The 16,590-nt window shown below is 37.7% G+C and overlaps 2 protein-coding genes across 2 annotated transcripts; both read left to right on the top strand.

Annotated features, from left to right (window-relative positions):
- The first annotated feature begins 4,557 nt into the window (after positions 1–4,557).
- Positions 4,558–6,548, top strand: cxcr3.2 (chemokine (C-X-C motif) receptor 3, tandem duplicate 2). Its single transcript, XM_044117320.1, has 2 exons — positions 4,558–4,682; positions 4,862–6,548. Exons 1-2 carry the CDS (start codon positions 4,608–4,610, stop codon positions 5,954–5,956), a joined length of 1,170 nt encoding a protein of 389 aa, XP_043973255.1. The 5' UTR covers positions 4,558–4,607; the 3' UTR covers positions 5,957–6,548.
- A 2,229-nt stretch (positions 6,549–8,777) lies between these two features.
- On the top strand, positions 8,778–14,949 carry LOC122831254 (C-X-C chemokine receptor type 3-like). Its single transcript, XM_044117323.1, has 3 exons — positions 8,778–9,138; positions 10,118–10,453; positions 10,946–14,949. The coding sequence occupies exons 2-3, from the start codon at positions 10,124–10,126 to the stop codon at positions 11,663–11,665; spliced, it is 1,050 nt and encodes a 349-aa protein (XP_043973258.1). The 5' UTR covers positions 8,778–9,138; positions 10,118–10,123; the 3' UTR covers positions 11,666–14,949.
- Positions 14,950–16,590: the final 1,641 nt, after the last annotated feature.

Genomic DNA, 16,590 nt, shown 5'->3' with positions numbered 1-16,590 from the left:
GAAATTCCTTAGTCGTCAAACTGCATTTGTTATGTGTTAGTTCCTGGGGGCTCCTAATCTTATCAGCACCAGCCCCCTTGTTTTTGTTTTGTGTTAATAAAAGGTAAGTTCTACTGCAGAGTTTCAGAACATGTAGTGAACTGTTCTGAGGAGCAGTTCTCTGTGTCTTCTCCTTCTGCAGAAGCTTGGTTGAAAACTCATAAACGACACTGTTTAATTCAGAATCTAAGCATCAAATATGCTTGACGCCATTTCAGACCTGCCAAGATGAAAATAACAGGTAACATGTGGGCAGAGAGAATTAATTAGAGAAGGATTTGTTGAAAGGAGGTCAAAGGACTTGGCAACCATTTGAAAGAAACTGGTTTGGTCAGATGAGACCAAAATTCTACTTTCTTGCATGGAAACACTTTGTGCAATAAAAAATACTTCACCCTGAACACACTGGCCCCACTGCTGAGCATAGTTTTGACAGCATGATTAGATGTGCATAAAGTCATTTGAAAGTGATGTCAGGGAAAATGCTTTTTCTGTCCTTCCACTACATATGTAAACATGTTGTGGTTTTTTTCAAAAAACTTAAGAATTATTGTTATGAAGAAAATTGTGTGCAGGAGAGTGCATGTGTGTGGGCGTGGGCGGGTGTGGGTGTGTGGGGGGTGTGTGTGTGTGTGTGCGTGTGTGTGTGTGTGTGTGTCTCTCCTACCTTCCATCTATGCAGGGTGTGACTAACAGGAGTGGCCAATAGCTGGAGCTTATCAAGACTAACCAAGAGGAACTAAAATAGAAGATAATTTTCTGAAGTAGGTGCAGATTGTTTTCTCACTTTATGTGGTAATCACGCTCTCTAATTCTATCACTTACTAGGTCCAAGTATGAGTCCTTGCCATTGTCTTCCCTCCATCCTTACAGTCAGCTTCTTTCTTGAAGGTGTTAACCTTTGTCATTTCTTCTGTCAGTTGAGAAATTCCTCCTCTGGACCTTCACCACAAGTCCCATTGCTTCTCCTGTAGCTGCCCTCCTAGATCCCACACCATTCACCTGCTGACCTGTCCAGTGCTCACTCCATCACTACTTCCCATTGGAAACAGAACAGAGAAAGAATGAGTAACCAAACCGCACACACACTCACTGTTAATTGCAACATCTTTAGATATGTTCTCCTCTCCTGGATAATTTTAAAATTCTCAATACCATCCCAAATATCAGACATCATTCACTTATATTCCTTTTTAGTTTGGGCCAGGACCAAGGGTGCTGAATATTTATTTTACTCTAATACTGTATTTTTAGCTATAAGCACCCGTTTTAGCATCAGGTTTTTACTAGCATCTTTAGTGCCACAACCCCCTTTTGCGTATTACAACCTCTTAAAATACCTTTTTCCACCCCACCTTACTCAAACAACACAAAACAAATATATAAAATAAACAATATCATGTTAAAAACTAATGCAATGAAGACAAATCATGTTGATTGCAACACAAGTATAGAAAAATTAAGCTTTCCCCAGTATCAATAATAATTTGAAAAGCAAAGGTTTTTGCGACCACTTGTACTCAACTTAATGTGCCACCTACTATACATCCTAAATGTCTACAGTTTAGTTTTCTTCCTTACTGTACAAACATGTATTAGGAAATCTAAGCATTTCCTCCAAATACTTAAAAAGTGTATACAACTCCCACTGAACATGTATGACATAAATGTCTCATCGAAGTTGTAGATACTATTTTAGCTACAAAATCTCTTAAACATGAGAGTTCTTTAATGAAATACTTCAGAATGTTTCACCCACAACAATTCTCAATTACAGAGTCCGACCACCAGAGAGCAGTGACAAGCTAATTTCTAACCTGCTTGTGTCTTGCTTTATTCCGTCAGCAAGGCATATTAGTATTTGTGTACAGATCAAGAAAAAATAAGAGAATATTGGAAGCATACTGAAATTTTTTCCAGCATATACACATCTGGCCCCCATCAAAGGGCATCTAAAAATGCATCAGTTGAGTATGAACACCGATCTTCTCTTGAGAAAGCACAACATGCAGGGTGTTGCACAACATTTGCTTTACCAGAAGACCCTCAGATAAAATGTTTTTCTTGAACCAAGTCTAACCACAAGAGTCTTCAGTTCCTCAGAAAGTCAGTGTATCTGTTGGTTAAAAAAAAAATCACACTTACTCCAAAATAATAGGCTGGGTTTTTTTTTTTTTTTTTTTTTTTTGCTCTGTCTGCCCAGTTGGTGACTGTGCCTTACTGTGTGACTCATATATACTCTTATACTCATATATACACTGAACTTTGTCACCTTGTGTTTTTCTGAACTCTGCCTTGCTACCTTTATTTTCTGACTTTTGTTTCATTTAAAAATCTAAATTTTCTAAAAACTGTTGAGGACAAATGCACTAAAACAGAATCAAAAATCTGCAAACCTGCTAAAATTCAAGGTTTCTAAGACTTTAAAACCAGAGACCATAATCAAAACCTTTTGTCATCAATTTAACATTTATTTTGTGAAATTGAACAAAAAAATAAAATATATTCCAGGAACAAATATTAAAAAATGCTGCAACAACCAGTCTACATAATTGTAGAGTAGACCATACCATAGAATACAAAACATTTTCTTTTTTTTTTGTTTCTCAGTCTATTTTGGGATATAATAAGCAGCAGCATTAACTGGATGGTTTTGATGAAAAAGAGACTTTCCTTTTACAGTGTTACTTATTGCTAATCTAAAAAATGATTTAAATAGCTTTCAGTAATTATCTAAATATAAGATTGTTTCTTATTTAAAAGTTTTACTTTTTGGAGTTAGTGGAAATAGGTGGAGGACAATCCATGGGAGATATTTTTCTCTATTTTGTTGAATGGTATTGTTTCTTGAACCTGCCAGTCAGTACATTATAGACTCCAGACATCCAAAGGACAAAATTGTTGAACTTTGTGAAATCTCCAGTTATGATTACACACCACAAGGTGTCAGTTTACACACCACAAGGTGTGTAAACTGACAAAAGTGTGGATCAGGTGTTAGCTGTTTTACTGCAGTTGTGCTTTACAATTTAAAACATTTAGTGACGGTGCCCTGACACTAAACTTTAAGGTGCACAATATTTAAAATTTAGCCCATCAGACAGGCTTAAAATGATGAATGATGAATTGATATGAACACATATCAAGTCCAGAGGACCCCAAAGCATTCACCCATTCATACACTGATGATAGCAAGCTACTGGATAGCTATAGCTGTGGCTGCCACCACCACCCGGTAAAGTGTGTGAAGTGTCTTGCCAAGGACAAAACAGTGTGGGGATTGAACCTGCAACTCACTGCTTGCAGGGCAATACAGAAGTCACCATCATTGTCAACGTCACGTTTTGGAAACACCGGCACAACAGAGGTAATTTAAATGCATAACAGTGATTTATAGCAAGGATCATATTTGCAGAAGTACTGCTGTTAGGTGGCGTTCGTCTTTGGAACATGGCTATGTGTTCATATGGATGTAAAGTAAGGTACCTATGAAGTTATCAGTCAGGAATGAATGTTCAGTGTTAGACTCTTTCACTTAGAATCACCCAAAGCCCATGGTAATCCCACATCTGAACAGGGTGTACAATTAATGGCGTGTGGAACTGAATCAATGGGGCATAGCAAAGTATTGGTTTCAGGATGCATATTCTTATGCAACCAGGTTATTGCAACATTTTTATGTTTTGCATATTTCTTGTTAGCAGATGTTTGCTTTTCAGCTGAATTGTACCAGACATATGGCATGATGACTGTAAAAAAACCAAATGAACAAAAAAAGATGCTCTCATCTGATCACAGGCATATTGACTTTTTAGTCACACATATGTGCAAATGACTTCATATCCTGTTCTGTTTATCTCTTGCTAATTTTATGATATGTTGGTTTAGTTTGCCCTGCGTCTGTCTCTCATTTGGCCACATCCTTTCTTCTTTACAAAATCTCAAGAGAAGGTAAGTCTTTTTTTAAAATGTATATATTTTTATCTTACATTTCTTCAAATCTCTTGAGTAATTATTAAAAATGAGTTTAATTTTGACAGTCTAATCTTTTTTAAAAACTATAGAACATTTAGTAAAAATCTTTTATTAATGTGTATAAGATTACTGCTGCAGACAGAGTGTGGTATTAAACATTACAAACCAAAGCTGAGCAAAACAAAACTATTGTTTCTGTCCAGCAAGCACTTTCATTTCTCCTGGGAATAATATATTTTTTTATATTTTAGTTAAAACATATTTCTGCTTTTCTGTCAATTCCAAATTTTCACTTTTGGTATTGTAAGGCACAGTTTGAATGCAGTAAAAATGTTTTTTAAAATCTGCATACATTCTGAAAAGTTCCATATTCACATTGAATGAAGCAGAAGTTCTTGTAGCTGTCTGCAGACGTCTTAAAAATATGTCACAATTTCCTTAACACACTCATCCATTCCTACTATAGTTTTATGCACATCTGTCCAAAGTGTACAAAGATTCACTTCCTGAATTTTTGACTTCTTCTTTCTGATCCTCGTTGTTTGAGACTCAGAGGCTGAACTGATGCTTTTTTGAGCTGAGTGTGCTCTTGGATGATTTCAGTCGTTCTGCTGCCTCTGTTTTCTGCAAACATGGATTCAATGACAACAACTGATTATTATGATGAGGTAAGTAGACACTTTAATAATCATTCTGTAATCACTCTAGTTTTGCTATAGTTTTCTTATTATCAAGGAAATTGTTTTATATAAACAGAAATTATTTCTTCAGATAAAAATGAATTCATAATATAAATAAAAAATTCATCAATCTGACTGAGGTCTTCTTTTCTCCTTTGGATGATCAGACTGGTGCAGATTATGACACCAACTCTCCAGGAACTGAGGAGGTGATTGCAACTCCATGCAATCCAGAGAGCATCTATGGTTTTGCTAAGAACTACTCCCCCATTGTGTACTGCCTGGTGTTTGTCCTGGCTGTTGTTGGCAATGTCTTGGTGTTGTGTGTGATCAGACGCTACAGAAACTCCCAGAGTGGAGGAGCCTGCGCCTTCTCCCTGACAGACACCTTCCTCCTGCATCTGGCCATTTCTGACCTCCTGCTGGCCTTCACTCTGCCCCTGTTTGCAGTGCAGTGGGCCAATCAGTGGGTGTTTGGCACAGCGGTTTGCAAGATTTCTGGTGCTCTCTTCTCTTTGAACCGCTACAGCGGCATCCTCTTCCTGGCTTGCATCAGCTTCGACCGTTACCTGGCCATCGTTCACGCCGTCAGGTCAGGGTGGAAACGCAGCACCTGCCACGCTCAGTTTGCATGTGCAGCCATCTGGGTGGTGTGCCTCGGCTTGAGCGGAGTTGACATTGCATTCAAACAAGTGGTGGAAGTGGACCTTAATGACAACGAGAGGATGCCGGTGTGCCAAGTATGGTTCACAGAGAATCCCGACCAGTGGCAGGTGAGCCTGCAGCTTGTCAGCTTGAGTCTGGGTTTTGGTCTTCCCCTGCTCGTCATGCTCTACTGCTACGTCCAGATCTTCAGGTCTCTGTGCAATGCCACTCGTCGTCAAAGGCGCAAGTCTCTCCGTCTCATCATCTCGTTGGTATCTGTGTTTGTCATCTGCTGGGCTCCGTACAACTGCTTCCAGCTGGCAGACAGCCTGCAGAAGCTGCGTGTGGTGACTGGTGGCTGCAAATTTGGCCATGTGCTGGACATTGGGATTCTGATTACTGAAAGCGTGGGGCTTTCCCACTGTGCCCTGAACCCTCTGCTGTACGGCTTTGTTGGGGTGAAGTTCAGGAGGGAGCTGCTGAAAATGTGCAAGGAGATGCTTGGGCAGAGAGGCTGGGTGGGAATTGAAAGCTGGAAGGAGAGAAGATCTAGAAAAAGCACAGGATCTCTAACATCTGCAGAAAGTGAACATACCTCCTACTCTGTCATGATCTGATGTTGTTCAGAGGTGAAGAGATAAATGTGGCTGAGTGGTGGAGGGTGAGTTTTGAAATATAGAAACTTCAAAAAAATAATTCCAGAAAATGTTCTCAGGAATAACATTAATGTTTGTTTATGTAACTTTGGTGCTTAAATGTCAATGTAGTTCTCTTCATGTTGTTTTTATGTCTTACTGTCAACACTGTGCCACTGCATAGATTGCACAAGGTGAAGTCATAAAGCATTTCTGGGAACGTGCAGATTTTTCTGTCCATAAGTTACATCTTGAGAAATATGGGGATTTCTTCATACTTCTTAAAAAAGCTTGTTCAGCAGTTTAAGGCCTGACCTCACCCTCAGCAATCAGATTCATATGTCACAGTTTATTGCTTGTCCAATTCTCAGGGGGTCCACCTGTATATATTAAATTGCTGGATGTGGTAAAGGTTTATCTTACTATTTTTCATGTTATTTTTTTTGTCTCAGATAGATATGTTGAACATAAAACTTTGCTGTAACTGAGGAAATGAACCTGGATTTTGTAGATATTAAAGTTTCCCAATGTTTTTTAGGGATGATTTCTTTGAAATAAATGTTTTTGCAATTAAGATAAAGTGTCTTTTTCTGTACGTAGTTTGACTTTCTGCAGAATATGCAGAAGTAAAGTGCAAACCCTGATTCAATGCAGGTAATGCTATGAGAAGAAAGGATGAAAGTTGACCTTTACAAATCAATAGTCAGCACCTACTCTTGTTTTTGTAGCGAGTTAACCGAATAATACCCACACTCTATCAGCAAAAATACTACTTATTGTCAGCATTTAAAGCTAAAGCCAAAAAAACAGTGCTAGGTCAGCAAAAAATAGAACATTTTCTTGGCGTAAATACCAATATTTTTGCAGACATAAAAGCATTGTCAGCAACATTTTCTTGCTGCTATACCTATTTTTATTTTGCAAATGAGCCTTCAGTGTTTACATCAGGAATTTAACAAATTGAATGATCTTATATTGGACATTTAGTCATGGTGAATGCTTTTAAAGAAGAAAATCTAAGAAATCAGCTGTGGTGAATTTTAGGTTTTCATTGTTGTTTAATAAAGTACAGAATTCAAAGCCACATGATACTATATACATGTAATATAGTATCAAGAAGTTGCTCAAACATGTCAAAGTGTTTCTAACATCAGAAAAGCTCAGATTCAGTGTATCATCTCATTATGATCCACAGCCAGATTTAGGACCATCTGATCTTAGACCATCCACTATGACTCCTAAACACTTTGGCCAAAAATGCTAAATATACGAGCAATGTTGTAAAATGTAAAGGTAAGAATTTCAGCCTTAAAATTTTCTCCGGGGTGTTTTTATTTAATGTATGCAAGATATTTTGCCAAAGAATGACACTAACAGTACAAGAAATTGCCATCAATATGAAAAAAAGAAAAGAATAAGATAATTTTATAATATTAGGTTTCATTTCTTTGGCAAACTTAAAAAAATAAATTCACAGAGCCCAAAAAAACAAACTTTGGGCACCTTGATTACTGCCTCCGTAGCCCTTTACTAAAGTCTGACTTAGTAAGTAGTGTCTGTGTTAACTTTCACAGCGACGTTTCACCACTGGTGGTACTTGTGGCCAACAGTGTTACATATATGTGCCATCCATTACTCAAGCTTCCTGAAGAGATGCTCAGTAAAACTTTGTGTCGTCTTTGTAGAAATTTAATGCCACATGTCAAAAGATGAACTGTCTCTACATTAAGGTTTGTTCAAAATGGGAAGTAGGTGAAAGAGGACTTCTGAAATCATGGTGTAAAATTAGAGAAAGGCAGGCCCAGTGTTTGTGAGTGGTTTTAGTGTTAAGTGGAAAAATACAACAAACCCAAAAGTTTAACATTTGTAGTGGAACTATTATTCTGGACCTACTTTTAGAGCTAAGTTTCTCTTTAGTCATGAAGTGTAATACTTCATGCCTGCTACTGAAATCCAGTAAAGTATTGCAAAAAAGCAAAGATTGCACCCTGTACTTCACAGTCTATCAAGGGGATATTTAAAAAGCAGGATAGACAAATTTGCAACTGATGTTTGTAAGTTTTTTATATCTAGAAAGAAATCCCACACATGCATTTAGAAAACAGAACATCAATGCAATAAAACCCTTGAGATTTCAATCTGTTATTACCCAATAATCGGGAAAAATCAGAAGCTAGATTATTCCTAACTTAATCCCACTGTTCCCACTGAAATATTACAGCTGTTTATTTAAATAAATTTCACCTGGAAGAATGAATGTTATTATTCCTTATTTTCCGCTAAATAAGTGACAAATCTGTTTTTCATCAGATACAACAGCTCCCTCTGGTGGAAAGGTCCTGTTAGTGCAGCATCACTTTGTGTTTTTCACACATTGGATGTCAAGATACTTCAACACTGACGTTTGCGGAAGTGAGAAAAGGTTGTCTTCAAAATTATACTGTAGCGTCTTAAAATATTTCGCTATGGGAGATTATTTTTTGCCAGTTAACTGAAAAAACCGCAACGTAGTAATTCAAACAATTATTTGTGTACATTTTTATAAGGCTTATATTTACCTAAATATATTAGGTAAATATATTTAATTGCAGAATTTATTTTGAAAAATAATACAACCAAAAGGCTTGTATTATTATTGTAATGTATTATTAGGTCATGTCAATTGACAGAAAAAGGAACACAAAAAGCGATTTGTAAAATCCAAAGCAGCAAAGTGAGAAAAGAATTAAAGTCTGTGTGTCCGTTTTATTTTAATCTGTGACTTTTCTTCACAGTAAGATCTGCCTCTGAGACGCACAACTTCCGGCAGGTGCGCGTTCCCCTTTATCAGTCTTGATGTCTTTCTTTTTCTTTTTTGTTTCTGAAGATCCACCCCCAAACTCTCGCTACGAACGGTTTCGTTTGTTAATAAATAGTCGTGATCTCTGACGTATAATTAAGAATACCAACAAGGTCTGTCTGTGAGCAGGGGTTTGTTTTTCCGCGGAACTTAGCCGCCTTACAGCTGCTGCAAAACGTCTGGCATCTTACCAAAAACAGGGAGCGTCTGTTTTACTGTCCGAGTTTGCCTGGCGAGTTGGCTGCAAACTGTTGCGTTTATCGCTGCACACCACGGAGGTGACACCTCAATAAACTCTTCAGCTGAAACCCTACAGGGGATATTGGTAAGTGATCTTTTGCCTGCTACTGAAAACTGTCGTTTGCATTCACCTTTTAGTTTCTACAAGACAAGGTCTCGGTATGTTGCCAAATGCAAAGGACAGAAGCTTATTATAAATGTGCTTAAGGTTGAAAGCGAAGCTGGAATTGACATTTTCAACACTAACACAGCGAGGTTGTAAAGCGTGAGTTTCCACTTCATAATTTCCCAAAACATGTTACTTTTAAAAGCACAGAGGAGGATTTAAAAAAAACCCTCTCCTTTTCGTCTCTGAGTTGATGACATCACAAGAGGCAAACGCATGGGGCCGATCAGCTGCATTTAAGTTCACTATGGCGGACATATGTATTTTTTCTCGTAAATCCCGAAGTTCCTTTTCAATCTGTCTTTATTCTCATATTGTCGTAAATAGTGCTGACGAACCCTTACACCTTAAAGGTTTTACTGCGGATTTCCAGTGTACAATTTTTCAGAAGGAATTTCACTCAATACGTGTGAGTAAGCAGTTGGGGGAAAAAAAGTATATTTAAAACTCTTATGCCTAATGTGATGTCATCCTGGGTATGTGCTCACACGACTTGATTTTTGGAGGACAGATTTTATCTCAAATAAATAATGTTTTACAACAAACCTTTGACATGGAGTTGACAAACTACATATGAAGCAACTGAATTGTTTAACAGAAAAATCTCACTAGAGATTTTAAACTGATATTTAATTATTAAACTGTGTTCATGTGAGAGTGACTAACAGGAATTGGGTTTTTTTTTTAATTGCATCACAATGACATTGCACCACTGAGGCTATGTGTGAGTCTCCGTATGTTATTAGGAGCTGGATTTCCCAAAGGAATGTTTTTTTTATTGTTCTGCTCTGTTGCAAAGAGAGAGAGACTAGGGAGTATAAATGTTTGTTTTTGAGGTGCTGAGAAGTTGTATCACTGTATCACTTCTGAATTCTCTCCTGTTTCTGTGTCTCCCAAGCTTACAATGGTAATTTTGGGTGGACTGTTTAACCAGACTCAACCCTATGACTACCCCGATGACTACGAATTTGAAGATGAAGATGTCGATAAGGCAGCATGGATCCCAATTCTGTTCTCCATATTGGTGATCGTTGGGTTGCTGGGGAATGGACTTCTCCTGGCAGTCCTGGCTCGGAAGAGGCGACCCTGGAGAGTATTGGACAGCTTTATTCTCCAACTGGGGATGGTGGACATCCTGCTGCTGTTGACCCTGGCCTTCTATGCTACCCATGACACTCAAACCTGTGGATGGTGCTCACAGACTGTCCTCAGGGTCTGTGGAGCTTTTTTTAAGGTAGGTTTTGTGTTGAAATCTGACAGTGAAAGTGAAAGAGATTTCTGTGGAAATAATCTGGCTGCAACAGCTGTCTATATACTGTTTATAAAAAAAAATCTCTTATCAAACAAGCTCACTGTTCTTGTTTCCTAACATAAACTTTCCTAATATAGCATCTGAGATTTCCAGGTTTTGTCTGGGAAAGGCCATTAAAGGAAATGAATTATAATCAATGGGTTTCTTGATGTACCGCCAACTCTCTGTATGGTACCAAGTCCAAGTTAGCATTGCTGCAGAGGTGATTGTACGATGCCCTGTTTACCTTTTTATCAGGATTTAAAGAATATGTCCTAGTCAAAGATCCTTGAAGTATGTCAGACATATTATCCAAACCAGTCTAGTCAAACTGTGATTGACTGTATAGAATAGTCCATTTCCTGAGTCTGTGGGAGCATTACTAGTGACTTTCATGACAGGTTTTCTTCTGACTTTGTTTTTGTTTTTTTCTAGATCAACCTATATGTGGGGGCATTTCTTCTGGTTTGCATCTGCCTGGATCAGTGCCTGTTCTCCATACATGCCGACCGGTGTAGAAGCCACAGAACCAGCTTGGCGATCCTGGGCTGTCTGCTGACGTGGATCATTTCTATCACCCTTGCTGTCCTGGATTGGATTTTTCTTGTCAATACTGAGTCAATGCCAGGAAAAGCCCTCTCTGCTCACTCTCACCCCAAAACTAAAGTTGACTGGCAGCTAATCTCACATGTGCTCCACCTTGGAGTTGGCTTCTTGCTCCCTGCACTTATCCAAATTGTGTTCTGTTCCCACATCATGATACAATGCAAATCCAATTGCCGGAGCAGGATGAAAGCTGTTCTGTTCATCCTATCTCTGGTGGGAGTTTTCCTACTCTGCTGGACCCCATACAACATCACCCTCTTAATAGACACCATCTCCTACACATCGAAAGACTTTCTCAAAAACTTTTTTGTAGATCATATTAATTCTTTAAAAGCAGCTGTGAAAGTCACCTCAGCTGTGAGCTGCATCAGTGCCTGCGTCAGGCCTCCGTTATATTTTTTGTTTTGTGGAAACTTCCGGAAAGCAGTATTCAGCATCTTTACTTGTGCAAAGGTTGAATGCAAGAGCTCACTGTGGGAGCTGAGCATGGAGGCGCCACATGACCAGTGTCGCTCAGAGCAAGAGATGAAACAGATGATGAGTGCATAACAACAAATTAAGCCAGTGATGATCAACCAAAATACCCCGGATTGACTCAGACATCACCTGAGGGACGTCCTGCTCAGAAAGGGGAAGCATTAAAGCCGAAGGATTCTGAGGGAATGTGGAAAGTTGATATAAATAATATAAAGTATAAAAGGGAAAAGACCCAAATTGTGTAATGGGAAAGTTTCCAAGCTTCATCTTGCTCACAGATGTATTTCAGATTCTTGCTGCACAATCTAAGCTTGTCATTTTTACTTTAAAAGTATTGGGATCTTTTATATATATATATATATATATATATATATATATATATATATATATATATATATATATATATATATATATTGTTATAGTTGTGTTTCATATTAATGGAATATATGTTTTTTACATGTACCAAGTAAGCAGAAGTGTCACGTTTTAACTAATAAGAGTTGCAATCAGAAATATTCAACCTCTTTTTCTCAGGACACTGTATTCATGTGGATGAAGAAAACTGACTATAAATGTCAAAATATGTTTTTATATACAAGTTGTTTTGACTTAACTTCAAAGTTAAAATCTAAATTATGTTTGATAATGCTTCTCTGTGCTGCTACTGCCTTGTTTATATTTTAAACATTGTCATTCCAATTTTTATCTTTTGTCAAAGACAACTCAAGTAGGAGATTTGTTTCTAAATGAGCTATGATTGAATCAGAGTAGTACTTTTAGTCAATACCTTCCTGGAGAGTCCAATGATAAGAAGGTTACATTTTTCAACAGAGAGCAGCGTGTTCCTCTAGGCCTGCCTGGTGTTTGTTAAAATTCACGAGGCCAGCCACATGATCAAGATTGCAATTCCTGTTTCTGATAAACAGACCCACATCGTCAGTCACTCACCTCCATGCTTGACCATTCTTCATCAGTCTTCCATGTCGGATATACACCTGATTCAGGTGTCCAAACAGTTCCAGTTTGGCTTCATTAGTGCATTGAATCATCTGCCTTAACTTTGTAGTCTTATTCAGATGCCTTCATCTACTCTTGATGTAAGGTCAATCAAAGTGTGTGTCTTGAAATTGTGCAATAGTGTCTTTGTATTTTCAGTCCAAGTCTTAAGTTGCCACTGAAGCACTTATACCAGGCTTCACCAGCTAAACCTGCCGATGTTTTGCAGTTACATTGGGGTTTGTCTTGGGCCTTCTTAGATATCTGCTGTTGATAAAGTTTTGGCCTTCATTCCACAGCTAAGTAGGTTTGCAGCTGTCCCATCCTTACAATGCTCCTAATATGTATTTTATGATGTAGGAGAAATCTTTATCCCTAACGTATTTTGTTGGCTTTTTATTCTCTTCTTTTAATCGTTCCCATAATTCCAAATCACATTGATTTTGCATCACAGATAAGGTAAATTAGGGATGAGTAAAGAGTTTCCAGAGGATTGATAATGTTTTATCTCCACTTAAGACCATAAAATCATTCAGTCAGATTTAAAAACAATTGGTGTGGGTTGAACACTTGACTTGGCTATCCTAGCTAACTCAGAAGTATTTAATCAAGCTTTTTTGCGATTATTTTTTGTATCATTCAACTCATAAAAAACCAATTGAAACAAAATGTTGCTCTTTGCAGAGACGTTACCTTTCAGAAACCTTAAAATCTTTGTATTTCGAATACTTCTGATTGCAACGTGTGAAAACTAGAGCCAGATGCTATAAGCTCTTTTTATTTTCAGTGTTATTTCCTCATCAAGTGTATTATGCAACATTTTATCCCTGTAGATCTAAAAAGCTTGAGCAATTGTATTCAGAAGCCAGGCTGTTAGACCCAGTAAACCGTTTCTCTTTCTGTTTTACACTTTGGTTTCTCTTTTCTTATCTTAAGCAACACGTCCTTTCCAGGATTGCACAGTGCTCTGTATTAATTTATTTTTGGCGTCACCTTTTATTTTCTTGTTTGTTTGGATTAGTTCCATTTGTCTAATAAGAGGTGATAAAACCCCAGCAGAGAGGACAGCGGTCTCAGCTGTGTGGTTGTGTTTCATAGTGGAGCTTTGTGCATGGTGAAGAGGACTGTGGTGAGCTTTGTGTTTGAGGCCTTGGTCTGTTGGGTGGGTGGGAAACACAGAGACATTGGAGGAAAAAATGTCATTCTGCAGGGGATCAAAGTAAACATCCTGAAAAACAAAATTCCATTTAAACCCTAAAGCCAGTTTGCAAGTTATAACCTGAAAACCAAATGTCTTTTATCAACCCCTCACATTGACTATAACTGTAAACTGAGGTGAATGTCAAATACTTCTGGAAATTTACTGTACATTCATGAGGGAAACAGTTAGATTTCAGTTCTGCTTCCTGTTTAAGGTTGTCATTTAAGTTTGCTGACAGTTAACCGTCCTGTTGTCCTCAGGTCAAAATGACCCGCCACTGTGTTAAAACTCCCCAAAGATCCACTAAATGTTAGTGGATCTTTGGGGAGTTTCACTAAAAGATCCACTAAATGTTATTTTAGGACAACAGGAGGGTTAATGTCCTATGATATGAGCTCATTATGGAAAAGGCTACTTGGCTACAAGATCAGACTCTTCATATTTGACTGACATTTCTTCCTAGTCTTTAGGACTGAGTTGCTGTAAAGACTAGGAAGAAATGTCATTAGGACTGAGTTGCTGTTTCCTGCCAGAGTTAAGACTGTTAAGAATATGTAAATGAAGATGAAGAACATAAAATCAGATAAGAACTCTTAATATTTTTACCTAAAGTTTCTAATACATCAATATATTTAGGTCTGTTTTTATCTTTACCTTTGGAAGAAAAACATGTAATGTCTGATTACAGGATGAAAACAACTCTGCTGATTACTGACTGCTGGTTTAATGGTGTTTCTTGACAGCCTCTTAGATCTCATCAAACCTAGTTTGATGAGATCTAACTAGTTTGATGAGGATTTTCTTGAGATTTTCACTCTCAAGAAAATCCTCATTAAATTCCACAAACCTAAATATATTATGCATGGGTGAGAAATACTGGAAAACTTACCAAATCCATGAACTGTCCTCATCAGTAATTACAAAACTGTTTATGTACCTTGAACTTTTTCAGATTTTGTGTCGTTCCATCTACAGGCTTTATTATTGTGGTTTAATGTTGAAGACAGACACAAATCAACACAAAACCAAAATCTGAAAAAGCATGCATTTCTGTTCATTCATGTTGTTCAAATTTTAATTTTGCTCTCATTTGGGCGTCTTTTTCCACATGTCGACTGTGTCCACTAAATAGCTTGTGGGAAAGTGCAAGCAAGACTTCCGATGTCTCCTTATGTTCTTCTATAAAGGCTAGATTTATGGAGCGCATGACTAAAGGTTGTCACGGTGACAGATTCTGCTTTGGACCTTCTTCATTGGTTTATCTCTTCTTTCTCCGCCTGTCAGTTTAAGTAGACAACCATGTTACTGCTTGATTTGTGAAATGCTCTTCGGGTTACACAGTTCTCAGAGAGATGTTTTATGATCTAACCCTGCCTCAACCCTTTACTTAAATGTATCCCTGACCTTTCAAGTATCGTTGTGATGCTGTTTCTTTCAACAAATCTTTGATGCCTTCATAGAATATAAAAATATGGATTAATAGTGAGGATAAATTACATTCAGGTGGGTTCTACTTGTGAGACGAGTTGCAGTGCTTTTAATTCAGTGGTATCAGATCAAAAGGGTTGAATAAAAATGCATGCCATACTTTGCAGACTTACATTTGAAAATAAAATCTTTAAAATCATGTTTTATATTGTCACTGTTCTCACAACAGAACAGCCATTTTAACTAATCAGCCTCAAAAAGAAAGTGCAAACAAAACCTGTTATAAAAAGTCTCATGAGGAAACCTACAGGTTTGCTGAATTAAGAAGAGAGTAAAATTAGAGCTTCATCTATTTCAGTATTCTCTGGTTTAAATATGGTGTGACTGAAAATTGCAGTTAGGTCAGGGGTGGGATCTGATTATAATGCCTGTATAAGGAATCTCTTACTCAGTTCAGGTCTGTGCACATTCTTCACTGTTTTGCTTGCATTGTCTCCAAGTGCTGAAGATCTTTATACATAAACAAAATGACATAAAGAAACCAAACCTTTTGCCGCACTGACTCAGCTGCTTTTGTATCTCTAGCTTTTGTCCGTGCCACATGTGCATTAGGCCTTTGTGAAAAGGTCAGATGATTGACTTCAACAATCATCTGTTTGTAATTTAGGCTAAAAGTGTTGGTTTACTTTGCATTGCAGAACCAGATTAACTCAGTACCAGTGTCTCAAGGGAGGAAGAGCTCACAATGCTCTCCTGTTGGCTCTTTCAGGAGCGATAAACTTACAGTGAGCCAACTCAAAGTCCCCCCAATCTGCTGGAAGGAAACATTTGTGCTTAATGTAAATGAAATGGAAACAGTGGAGACACACTGTTGAAGGTTTTTTTTTTTTAAGCATCAGTTAAAGGTTATTCTCTCACATTATAATGTAGCACACTTTTTTCATCTGCTACACGTAGCTGCTTTTGGCTGCTGTAGCGATGTGGTTTAGGACGTGTGTTTGCTTTTGCACCTTTTCAAGCTTCCTGTTTGAATGATGTAAATAATTTCCTCAGAATGACATCAAGGGGTTTTTTGTTTGAAACTAACTCCTTTAAACATCAGAAAATTCTTAATTATTTGCTGACCTTTAGACATTGCATGAGGTTATCTTGATGTTACGTTAGATGCAATAGCTACTGTGTTGCTGAGCAGAATATACTTTAGCAGTTATGCATGCACCTAGCGTCATGGAAACATATCAATATGCAAAATGTCACAACGTTGGAAACTGACAAACCAAATGCTGAACTGGAAAGTTGGAGGCAGGAAGAAGAAATTTAAAATAGCTTTAATCATATGAAGGAACATGGCAATAGAATATAATCCAAGCTG

Source organism: Gambusia affinis, linkage group LG05 (assembly GCF_019740435.1).
Source record: "Gambusia affinis linkage group LG05, SWU_Gaff_1.0, whole genome shotgun sequence".
NCBI lineage: Eukaryota > Metazoa > Chordata > Actinopteri > Cyprinodontiformes > Poeciliidae > Gambusia > Gambusia affinis.
The sequence above is the reverse complement of the archived record's forward strand: the minus strand, read 5'-3'. Positions and strand labels throughout refer to the sequence as shown.